The 13294-nt window shown below is 36.8% G+C and overlaps 1 protein-coding gene across 2 annotated transcripts in view; it reads left to right on the top strand.

Moving 5' to 3' along the window:
• Positions 1 to 13294, top strand: part of CFAP61 (cilia and flagella associated protein 61) — a 150090-nt gene that overhangs the window by 65051 nt on the left and 71745 nt on the right. For both annotated transcript variants that reach the window (XM_088131401.1, XM_088131400.1), the window contains one exon: positions 6075 to 6202. In XM_088131401.1, coding sequence (XP_087987527.1) covers positions 6075 to 6202 — 128 coding nt within the window. The remainder of the gene's footprint in view (positions 1 to 6074; positions 6203 to 13294) is intronic.

The following is a 13294-nucleotide window of genomic DNA, read 5'->3' as shown; positions in this document are numbered from 1 at the left end:
TGGACACTTGGTTTCTGTATTCTTTGAAAATGTGTGACTCTAGTCATTGTGACCTATTCTGTACATCATGGCTAGAACAAACCATGTCTTAGCACAATCTACCCCTTCACAGAGTTCATAATCTTGTATGCTGGTTAGGTTTAGCATGTTGCATAAACCTAGTCTTTACATTTGATATATTACTGTTTATAGTTTACTGTGTTGTGTGAACCCAGCCTCATGTGCTTTATTCAATAAACCAAGATTATACCTTTACTTAGTGTGAGATGTGATCCCAGTCATTGAGTAATCAAGTAAGCAGTAATTTATGTTGTAGGATCATTGCTGTAATACTTTTACAGTCATAACTCAGACTAATCTTAACTGACACTGGCCACTGGATGTCATGATTGCACTGCAAAATATTATCAGAAAAGAAACAAATCTGGAGATTAAAAAATAAATAAACTAAGCAATATGTACATTTTCCAAACTTTTTTGGCCTGAAAAATGTAGAACACATCCTTATATCTTTATTCCAGTGTTTGTGCCCTCAAACATGGTTCAAGAACTCCAATACCTTCTTAACATTAGTGGAACAGAAAAAAAAAAAATAACTATCACTGATTTACTAATGAGATCCAATACCAAATCTTCAAACTTCTCTCAGTGATTTAATGTTGATGATAAATCAGATAGGAAATGCAACTTTAGGGCTCCCACAGGTAGTAGCCAAAGAATCATTAAACATTTCTGGGATATCTGTTAAATAAAAAGGCAGTAGTCAAACATGGCTCAAATCTCCCTAAAAATCAAATGTGCTGCCTTTCAAATCCTTTTTGTGCACAATACTAAGGAATATATTATGAATTATGATGCGAATTTTGAAACTAGTTCTAAATGTTTTGGAGTGGGCAATAGCAGTTTCTATGATTAGTACTACTTAGCTAAGCTCTTGCTGAAGTGACCATTGACAGTCTGATTGCAGGATCAATATAATTTGTGGGCAAACTGTGGTAGTGTAGAAAGATCAGGCAAATGTAGGAGTTCTGGCAAGAATTTGAAGTGAACTGTATTGTTGGTTTTGATTTTGACTAGGTTCCTGCATAAACAAACACTTTAAAATGTATACAGTGTAATAAACTGGTGAGAAAAATGGGGCTACTACTGGTCTTCCAAAAGCTGAGTGAGCCTGTAATTCTCTTCTTGAATTAAAAAGTTCAGTGTTTATTTGTTGGCTACACAAGATGAAGAACTTCCAGAGCTAAGGAAGCAAGCACTACATTTATGAATCAGTAGCAGAATCTCAAAGGTTTCTTTTATAGTTTGCCAGTTGCGGCTGATAAATAAGAGATGGCATTGACTGTGTTAAGGATTTGCGTTAAGGATTGTGTGTGTGCCCAAAATTAACATTGTGGCATCATATTATAAATTTTATCAGCAAGAAAAATTATAGAGGAGTACTGTATATTGCTGCTACTTGTAATATTTTGGACAAATGAGAGGGAATGAGACAGGATTAGTTGATAGAGAAAATAATAACTCACATTGGGGAGATAATGCACAGTCATCACTTGCTTCTCTAAATACGCATGATGGTATTGGTAGTGGATGACCATCCACTCCTTCATGTAGAATAAGTTTACTGAATTGCATGAAACACGTTCTTAATTTTGGATTTTCTAGTCTTATCAAATATTGTTATAAGAGGAGGGTAGATAGTTTGCTGCACTAATTACTCATGATGAACTATTTTGCTTCAGACATGTTCTATTTGGTTTAGCCATGGCAGCAAAAGAGGATCTCTTTATTTCTAAGAACCAATCAGAACTCCAGCGTTATACTGATGACATAATTTTCTTTGGACATACTTCACTAAAGAATTATAAATGTCTACAGTGTGTAACAGTAGCAGGATACAAACTGAATCTTTTTAAATGTTTGGGTAGATAAACTGAATTATCTTTTGGGCATATTATATCAAAAGATGGATTGAAACCTGACTCACACCATATAAAAGCATTTTAAAGGCTCACCACCTAAAAATGTCCAAACATTGCATTTTATGTTAAGTCTTACATATCTAAAAATATATACTTCATTATGCATTGTTATGCATTATCCATTTATATTTTTACACTGTGATGTTTTTAGTATGTACACGAACAGCACAAAATGGTTTTGAGCCTGTGAAGTCATTGATTGTACAGTCTAGGAGTACAATCTCTATTTGATAGAGCATTACCTAATATTGGAACTATGATGACATGTTTGAATTAATATTTATTCATTTATTCATCATATTCATATAGCCACCCATCTCACAATCAAGTGACTCTGGGCATTGTACAACCAAGTTAAAAACAAAATAAAATTTAAGCACATTAATACAGATAAGATTGAAAGGATAGTTATATTTCCATCTAGAATATTACAAGATGCAGAAAGTGTCTGTTCTTTTGCTGAAAAAAGCATTTGCAAGTGTGCATAATACAAAGATAATAATAATAGGATTTCTGTGGAATCATAATGATCATGACAAACTGACTGCCATTTAGAGTTTGGAAGGGCAGAAATTAAGATTATCAATTGATATACTAATTTATTGACTTGTATGCAAAAGATGTATATAAATCTGGCACTGAGAATGTAACTGCAGCTTGTTTACTTTGCCTACCATTGCCATCTCCAGATAGTGAGCATGATGATGATATGAAAGGGGTGGCCTTAATAGCCCTTTCTAAAGAGGAATTTACAGCTATGCACTTGCCTTGCCTACAGTAGCTTGATGCTCTGTTTAGATCGGTGATGGAGTTCCCAGGTTTATGATCCTGGGGGACTTCAATCTGCCTTCCTTGGGCCTTGACTCAGAGGAAGCCTGCATGTTCATGGCCAACATGGCAGCATACAGGCCCAAACCACAACGGAGGTGGGGTGTCACATATTAGACATTATTTTTATCTCAGAGTGGTGGCAACGTGATCTGGAGTTGGGGGATATTACCATCTGTCATGAACAGATCACTTCCTGTTGAGCATAGAATTAACTGCAGCATGCCCCCGCCCACAGGAGGCTTCACCTATTCGATCGATTCTCCCCAGGCACTTAATGGACCCAGTTGGGTTTCAGAGGGAACGTGAAGTTTTCCCTGAGGCTCTGATACACAGTTCACATGAGGCCTTAGTTACCATTTAAAATGAGGGAGCAACAATGACTTTAGATTGGATTGCACTTATGTGGAACTCTTGCTGTTTGCAAACTCTGGTGGGGCCCCTCCAGATGATGAAGTAGTATAAGAGACACCTAGAGCCCCACTGGAGAAAAGTTAGGAGCAAATTTGACTGAACACAGGTAAGATTCTTCATTAGGGCCTACCGTGTTGTGATAAGAGTCGTAACACTTATTTCTCCATTCTTGTTGCTCTCTGAGTGTCAGCAGGTGGCCCTGTTCAAGGTGACCCAATCCCTGCTGGGTCAGGAGGGACAGGGGAGAACCTGCAGGGTTACTGTGAATGCTGTTTTGACATTTGGTGGATAAAACTGTTTGAATTTGTTCCTAGCTGGACTCCAGCTGGGCATGTTGGAGTTGACTTAGGCATGGCCTTGTGATTTTATCTGGAAGGAGTTATTCTGAGGATATGGGCAGGGTGGGTAAATCCTTGTGATAGTGAATGCTACCTTGAGAGATGGGATAGTCTTGTCAACTCTGAAAGAGGCAGTGGTCCATCCCATTCTCAAGAAACCATCTCTGGATCCCATAGATTTGTACAACTTTTGTCCAGTTTCCAACCTTCTGTTCTTGGAAAGGTTGTTGAGAATGTGGTCAGCCTACAACTCCAAAGTATCATGTTTCAAGCCAGAATAATACTGAGAGAGCTTTGGTCACACTTGCTGATGTGGCAGCTCAAGATGGAGATAGTGCATCCATCTTGATTCCCCTTGACATCTTGGCAGCCTCCCATACCATTGACCATGGAATGTTTCTGGACTGGCTTAGGGGTTTGGGGTTCTGTAGTGATTCTCTTCCCTCCTTTGGGCCTGGTTCCAGTCAGTGTTGGGGGGAAGTAGTCTAATCCTTGATCCCTGCTTTGCAGGGTGCCTCAAGGCTCTCCCCTCCCCTCTAACATCTACATGAAGCCACTGGGGTAGGTCATCTGTCAGCCTAGGGTGCAGTAGCATCAGTATGCTGATAATATTCAATTGTGTATCTCATCCCCAGCCAACCAAGTAAAGCTATCAAGGTTCTCTTCCAGTAACTGGAGGCTATGGGGTCAGGTTGGGGAATCACAGGCTTCAGTTCAACCCTGCCAGGGTTCAACCCTACTGAGGACAGCTCAGCAAAATATGTACAACTGGCTCAACCTCTATCTTTGAGCACACATATATATGTTCCTGGTAAGGAATATTACTGAATTTTGGCTTCAGTTCTTTAGAAGAGTAGAACATAGAATCTCACTAATGTGAATGCTTTTCTATTTGGAGCAGAGGCAATATTATAAAAATATTTATAGATGATATAAGGGGAGCTGTTAAGGTCTCTGAAGCAGTGATACAAGCTTTTTTTCCTGTCCTTTTGTAGATCCAAATAAAGTCATCTTTGTTTAATTTATGCCATTGTTTTATTTGGGCCCAATATAAATAAATTGTGGAATGAGTGATGATGATGATGATGATGATGATGATGATGATGATTCATATGGATTGGAGTGCCTATAAATATTATTATGTAAGATAATTTCACTGTATTTTCTCTTGCACAAAACAGTGATGGGCCTGAACTGCAGGAACAGGAATTCTGTATGGACTATTCAGTTAGTAGATATTAGCATAGCTATGTATGTTGGTTGCTTAGTATTGTTTTAATAAAAGGTGTATGCAGGATTACATGAAGAAGTAAAGAGAAGAGTCCTGGGAAGGTTTTAGAATTAGCTGTATTGCTAATCTCAGTTTTGACTGGGTGCCTTCAATAAAGACTATGTTAAGATTTGCCTGTGGTGCTTCAAATGTATATAGCATAACAAGTGTTGCTTAATACTGAATCCAGTATTCCCTCTTTCCCTCTATGATATTTTGTATAAATAATGAAAACTTCATTCACATGGCTACTGCTGATTTTGCCTCAAGTAACTCATCCTAATCTATCTATCCTAATCTGTAGTTCCCTCCTTCCCCCAGTGGCGTAATGATAACCAGCTAGGGCTCCATTTCCATTTTGGGGATCTCTCACAAGCTTCAGTTCATTCTGTGCTTTAGCTTTTTTGTTTCTGAAGACCACCTTGTATTCTTTAGAACTGTTCCTCTTCTCCCTTTTTTTATACATACCTCTTTTTCTCTTCAGCGTTTTAAAGAGCTCTGCATGTATCCACTTTGGCCTCTATAGATTTCTCCCATTTTGTCTTCTTGTGGGATTGATTATGACTGTGCCTTGGGTATCTTGTTCCATGGAATTTTCCATTCTTCCTGGACACTTTTCTCCTCAAGGATTTAAAGCGTATAGATCCAACCTATCTTCTCCTGCAGAGTTCCTCAAAATACATTCTCCTGAAAGTATGCACTGCAGATATGACTTCTCAGTTCCTCCTCCTCTGAACATCATAGGTTCAAGGATAACATGATGGCTTTCCTTCAACGTACCAGTCACCATCACTTCTTTCAACCAGTTCCTATCTTTTGGTGGGGATTAAGTGCAAGATAGCAGATCTCTTTTTCTTTCTTCTTCCTTCTGATAAATGAAGTTGACAGGAAACATTTGTTAGATCTCTAATTTTTGGCAGAGAATGTTAAGTCATACATCAAAAGCAAAGTGTCTGCTCTGTGGACGATAAAGAATGGTGGATGCCATTTACTTGTGTCAGTTTCAACTTATTTCACAGCATATTGGGATTCTTTAGGGAAAAGTGGAAGGGTACCAATACTTCTGGCCATGTCTCTAGATTCCCAATTGATGCTGGATAATTGAAATCCTCCAAACATGTTCCACAATTTGAGAGTTTCACATATGGTTGAGTCCATTTTTATAATACATTTGTAATCTATTATAAATATACTAAAGAACATTTTGAGTTCACTCTTTCTTGTTTTTTACTCCTCATACAGTTAAAGTACGCATTGTATCACTTCAATCGAAAGTTGTCCTTGGAGCCTAAAGTGTCGGTCAGTTGTAGAATAGTAGTTGTTGGAGCATCAAATGTTGGAATCTCCTTCCTGGAGACACTGATTTTTTGGTAAGTTTTTAGTTTTGTTGTCATTTAATTTCACACTGGAGGTTTCTTCACTTTGTTATTTTTTTTTGTTCAATTATTGCATTTATGTCTCATCTTTTTAATTAAAGCTCAGTGTTATATGCTTGTGAGTCTCACCTTATGTTATCTCTACAACAACAACTCTTGAGATACATTGGGCTGAGAATAAGTGACTAGTCCAAAGTCACCCAGGGAATTTTCATGATTTAGGGTAGACTCAAACGGCATATCATCATTTCATGTCTGTCGCCTAAGCTACTACATTTTGCCTAACCTATCAATACTGCTGTGATCTAAAGTTTCTGTGCATATTAATATACACACGGTACTGCCTCCTCACACTCAGTGCTGGAGACAATCAAGCTAGCTTTCATTTGTATATGACATACATTATTGCTGTGGTTATAATGGTGGTTATCACTAGCATTCACAGTACTGATGATGTAGTTCTAAAAGGGAGATCTCTTCTGATCGAAACCAAGAAAATATACAACCAAAAAATCCAGGAGGCTTGTTTACCTTTCTCTTGCACATATTAAGGGAAGGAATAGTAGTCTATAACTATAAGTTATAGTAGAGATGGACAACTTGTATCTCTGGTAGCTGAATTCTAATTCCTTTTAGGTTTAGCCAGGATGGCCAATGTTAAGGTGTGGTGGGAATTTCAGGCTAATATTTGGAGGGCCAGACTTTTTGTTGTTATTGTTAGTTGCCATCAAGTTAGTATCAGCTTATGGCAACCCTGTGGATAGTTATTCTGGATTGTGTTTGGTCTTCAGTCAAGTGGCTAATCACTGCTAGAGTGGAATGTTTTGCTGTTGTTATTGTATTGATTCATCACAATGCTGATCTTTCTTTTTTGCATTTTCCTTCAACCTTGCCAAGCATAGTATCTTTCTCTAGTGTTCTTTCCTTTGGCATGTCCATAATATTAAAGTTTTAGTCTTGTTAACTGAGTTGCTAAGGAAAGCTTAAGGTTGATTTCCTCCACTATTGATTGAATTGTTCATCCAACAATCCATAATAGTCTCAGTATCTTTTGACAATACCATAATTCAAAAACTTCCGGTTTTGTTTCTTCACTCTCCAACTCCAAAATCCATGAGATATTATTGAAAATACTATGGACTGAACAAATTGGAACTTTGTTACCTGCTACTCAGTTAAACTACAGAAAGATTCAAGAAGTTGCAGCTCCTTTCTTCTAACCAAGAAAGCCAGGTTTGAGATACCCAGAAAGTTCCTTTTTGTTGGTTTATAATGAATAGGGTAGGGAAAGCATGGAATTCTTCTGGTGTCTGGAGTTCTTTCTAAACCCTTTACCAGCAGTGACTTTAGGAGATATCTTTGTTTCCTTACGTTAATGAAGTGACACATTATGTGTGTGTCTATGTTTCTGCTGTTCCCCTGTGTGTGTGTTTGTGTGTACTGAGAAGAATGGGGTAAGCTACATGTGTCTGCTATGACCAGAGTGGGGCTTAGAATGGAGGAATCGGCAGTTCTAAGCTGTTTCCAAATTGCCTCTCCCATAAGGATACATTGGGGGCTATTTCTGGATTTTTTTCCTCAGCAGCTTCTGGCTGGAGCCAGCCCATGTTCTTACTTGATCTTCTTCCCTACCCAGATTTAGTTCCATTCTGTTATGTTTTCAGAGAGGTAGCCTGCTGATGGACAGATGGATAGCCAGACAGAAGGAGAGAATGTCAAGCCTCCTTTAATAATTTCTTTCCAACATTCGTTTGGGTTGGAAAGAGAAAAGTAGAGAAAGCATTCAGAGCTTGACTTCTTGAATTCCTTCCAAAATCTTTTTTCAGCAGTTGCCATAGGCAGTATCTCTACCTTCTCTGTGTAATAAAGTAATGTGTTAGTCCATGTATGATGTGTGTTTCTGCTTTCCTCTGCTGCAACTGTATGTGTGTTTTGTGTATGGGTACACAGGGAAGCACACAGCGAGCAGTATATATTCTGTTCTGGGTCACATGACCAGAAGGGAGGAGAGAGGGGATGTAGAATGGCGCAGCCAGTAGCATTCCGAGTCACTGCCCAACTGCTTCTAGGGATGCATTACGGGATTTATTTTTATTTATTTGTTTTTTTTGCTGGAATGTTTTACTCTGCAGATCCAAACCAGATATGGCTCCCTTTTTAACCTAATCTTTCTTTTGCCAGTTTCTCTCACCTTATCAAATTTGGTCCCATTATGTTCAGTTTTCAGACAGACAGGCACAGTTCTCATCCTCTTTACAGTTTTTTCCAGCATTCCATTAAGATGGGAAGAAAAAAAAGGAAAGGTCTAGAGCTATTTATTAGGAATCCACTTCTGCAGGTTACAATGAAGCATGTGGATTGCAAATGGCAGCTGCAATTCTATTCTGACTTACTAGACAATAAGCTTGTTAAAGAAAATACATTAACCTTAATTACTAAGTGCTTAGATGGAGACTTTTACATCATGTCTACATCATTTTAAATAGCCTAGAGTAAAATGCAACTAAAGACTGACATCTCATGATATTTGAGCTATTCAATACATGTATTTTCTCTGAACAAATAATTTGGAGAAGTATGGGATTCAGAGTATAACTATGTTCAGATCATAGTTTAGTCTGGGCATTGTACATCAGGTCAGGTCAGACTGAATGAATTCCTCAAAAGCCCCTGGAGAAGAGCAAATATGTCTGTTACTTTCATGCCTGAATTATTTGCTCCAATGCAGCAGATCACTGTAATTTTTTATAACAAAAAGGAAGAGACAATAAGGGCAGCTGTATCTTTCCCATTCCTATGCCTTATCAACAGACATTTTTCTTTCCAGCTCAGCCTTAAGCTTGGTTAAAGTGTATGAAAATAACATGCGGGAGAATGTGACTCTTTTATCAAGTGCTGCTTTTATTACCAAAATATTGTATATTACCAAATATTGTATGTGAAAAATATGTTTCTCTTTTGTACACCTGCTTTGTCTCTGTGTTACAGAATTATTTCAAGCTTGAAAGACCTCCAGAATAGTTGGAACAGTGTCAAAACTCTTCCAAAAGGGTAAAAAGGGTACCTGTTTTGAACTTAAAGCAACTGTTTCAAGCTTGAGATGAAGCATTTCAAGCTTGAAATGTTTGGGGTTTGAAATGTTTTGCCACCCCTTTTCTGTATCATATATTTTAGACTTTTTAAATTCCCACACTCCCAACATCAACTTGCTTCAGAGTCATTTGGAGCAGGGCAGCATACACGCTTAATTATTATTATTATTAATATTAATATTAAGAATTGTGAAAATCCTCCTTTGCCATCATTTTCCACAACATTCACCTCTCCTTTGAGAACAGATATATTTCATGAATGATTAGTTTTCTAACAAGAGAACTATTCATAATTATATGAATTCATGTGCACATTACTTAGGCATCCTACTGCGATGTGTGTCTTATATATATCCCTTTCATAATTTGCTGGCTTCTTGTTTACCTTTTGAAAAAAATATTATTCTGTAAACTACAACCACTGCAAAAGTTAGCTTTCTATATGTGTGTTTGTCTGTGTATGTGTGTGGTATGTATTTTGTGTTTTGTATTTTTATTTGTGTGTATTTTGCTTAAAGGTGATAGTAAAGCTACTAAAAACACCAACAATATTGAAATGCCAAATAAACTTTGTTCAATTCTGAATTAAATATGAAAGAAAAATTCCTTCTGAAGATGTATCACAAAAGGAAAAGCTAAGCTTCACATATCATCCATATACTTGTGTTTAAGCATATAATATAAGTTAGTTAGGACTTAGGGATATTTTTTCATTATTATACAGTTTATGTTTCATTTTTTCAAATATTTAATCATATTTTCCTTTTACAGGAAACTTTATGTTCAGGATTATAAATTATTCAGATACAATCAAATGTTCATATAGTTTTATTTATTCAGTTGTTTACACTTACCTTTATATTGACAGTGTAGAAATGTTGAAGAACAGGGAGGTTTTGTAGAGAAGAGATAGGAATAATTCTAAGTTATGCAAAGCTACCCCATAGTTAAATGGATCACTTGTACTCCTTTAGTAAAGTCAATGTAGAAAGCACAGCTGCCATGCAAAAACAGCAGAATTTGCACTACATCTTGTAGTGAGTACCTCTTTTTCCAAGTCCTATTTTAGTATCATCACTTTACCAGCTGCTATTAGGAGACTATTTAATTTCACTGCATGCTAATCCAATAAATTTCCCAGAAGTTGTCTTTTTCTGTCTAGAATAGCATTGATTCTGTATATTGATAATCAATAAGATGAAAAGAATAAAAACAGTTTTTAAAACTATTCTGCATATTCTTGTACATAAGCATTTGAAGAAGAGTTTGACAGCGTCCCAGTAGATAGGTCCTATAATATTCTGTGTTTCTGCAATAAGTTGTGCAACTGAAAGAGCATCTTTAGCTTTGCTTTTCTTACCAGATTTCCTCCAGATGTGTTGGCACACCACTTCTAGATTTCAGGTATCATTACAATGCTGTCCATTGGAAATGATGGAAACACATTTAGACTGCAACCCTATCATAGGCATATTTACCTGAGAGTAAGTCCTGTTCAGCTAAACAGGGGTGAGATTGTTGATAGAATGAATATAGCACTTCTTGGGTTTATCCTTTTTCTTCCCTTGGATTTGTTTAGCAATCATAATGGCTTAGAAATTGCATGCTTCTAAGCTCTACTTATGACAGAACAGCTACAACTCCTGTTATCTGGTAGCCCAGTATTACACAGTATCCTGCACAGCTGTCTTGTTTGGCAGTAGCTAGCATAAAGCTTGCTGTTTAATTAGGCTTTTTATCTTTACATTTGTCTGAGAATGTCAGGAGCCTTCCATGTTGCCTGCCACTAATTAGTTGACTAATTAAATAGTTAGTGCTTACTTGCTGATCACAGGGCTAGCATGTAATGAATGTTGTAGTAATTGTTATTGTTTTATGCTATCTGCCTTTTGCCACATGAGTTGACTGAAATATGTTCCCTTTTTGGATTGTTTTTTCCATATTGAGGGAAAATAATACGAGACAAAACAATGCAGTGGTTTGCCATGCACTCAGTATTACTGAAGGAGCAGCGTTCAGGCAGAGATAAATAGGACATGTTCTATCTTGCCTGGGTATGAAATCAGTTACAATGGATGGTGTCTGTGATAAATGCAAGACATACCCAATGATGAAAGATAGTGCCTCCAAATATTTGCAGCAATCATTTAACAGAGTATAATACTGTGGTATAGATATATATAGTCAAATTATGTTAATTTTTAATAGCAGTATGAATTGAATAATTCTTATCTATTTTCCCTATAAGCTTAGATCTCCATAATGCATTTGAATTTACAGTACTTTAACTGAGGGTATGTTTCCTTCTATACATCCTTCAACATGTGAAAACCCATCAATGAAATAAATGAGAAATCTATAAAATCTAAAAAAAAAAATCTACTGTGCATCTGAGCAAATAAGGCTATCTAAGTCAAAGCCAGTAGTTTTGGCTTTATTCAGCTCTGTCTGTGTGTGTGCATGTCTGTATTCCCATGCATACCCAAAGAGCAGCGTGTGGAGGCTTTTATGAGCATAGACAGACTTCTGTACAGATTCAAAGAGTGCATTCCAAGCCTACATATTATAAATGTGCAAAAATGTATTAGACATGCAAAGCCAGTAATGCCACTTTATATCAGACAGTGCTAACACTAAAATAGGAGACAGTGATTCATGTTTGGAGACCTACAAACATTCTCTGACATAACTGCTGGAGTAATTTTTCCACTTTATGTACAGTATTTAAAATATTTGTATCATTTCTTATCACCAACAATCCTAAATCTGTTTATAAAAATCATAGAACTGATTAAAAATAGGATAAAATAATCCAGTAAAAAGACAGATATTGGGAGGAATTAATGGCTAGGGAGGCACCTGAGATTTGGGAGCTGTATACCCTTCTGTGAGATTTACAGATACATGCGTAGGATTCCCAAGCAGTTGCTCATCCAGCTAGTGGCCAGGCCCAGATCTGCTTCATGTATTTTATATTGGAGGATTGGTCCACTAATGTCTCCATAAACGTAGCAAAAATTCTGTTCAATTGCATTTGTCATCAGGAAGCACGTGGTTTGAATTTGGCCTTAGGGTCTTTTTTCTTTATTTAATTTCATTGTATATTTTTTAAATGAGTCTCTTGTTAGCTGTACCACTAATGTATGTATTTGATTCTTTATCTTCCTTTTTTTGGGAGGGGGGGAGAATTTATGTTCTTTGACTGTACATAAATAAATAATAAGACTGATATCCTTATCTCTGGTATAATAGCTGCAGTGTGTGCATTCAGACCAAGCTTGATCCTTAAGGCATCTTTTTGTTTCAGAAAGCTTATTTCTCATCCATGAATATCTATGAATTTCTGTTGAATATCTGGCTTTGCAAAAAGTGAAAATGATCTAAAATAGTCATATTTTAAGTGACTTCTGCTTCCCTTATCGCACCACTAATAAATTGGCAACATGACCCTTTTTTATTTTAAAGCCAAGGATGCTTAGGCCTCCTTTTGTAGCTGCACTTTAAAGCCAGGCAATGAAACCCAATACCTTTTACTTATTTCCCTAGATACTCTAATCCCTCCTGCTTTACAAGTATCTTTGAGCTGTTCTTCCCCTTTTGTATCCACAGCAACACGAATCCCTGCTGGAATTATTTGCTTCGATAAAGCAGGTGCACTTGTTTAATGCTTGGTTAGGTTGAGCTCTTAACTTGAAGCTTTAAAAAAAAGCCTGATGGTTGCCCTGTGCTGTAAAGAACATGGTATTCAGGATTTTTTATGTACCATGAAGAAGCAGTTCCGTGTCTAGTATGCACTACCTGTTCTTCAGCAATTATTTCCATTTTGCAATGACCAAAAATATGCTGTTTGTTTCAATATTAAAGAATCTAAGTCTAGGATGGATGTGTTAGCTCTGAATTGTCCAAAAATGAAATAAGTGCATGGATTATATTTGCAGTAATTTTCAAATTGTGTTCAATGAGATAACTGATACTGTTCCACCCAAAATAAATG

Source organism: Python bivittatus, unplaced genomic scaffold (genome assembly GCF_059951505.1).
Source record: "Python bivittatus isolate LINGU-HERP-01145 unplaced genomic scaffold, Pbiv_v1 ctg000960_np1212, whole genome shotgun sequence".
Classification (NCBI taxonomy): Eukaryota; Metazoa; Chordata; class Lepidosauria; order Squamata; family Pythonidae; genus Python; species Python bivittatus.
This window is presented reverse-complemented; position numbering and strand designations above follow the sequence as displayed.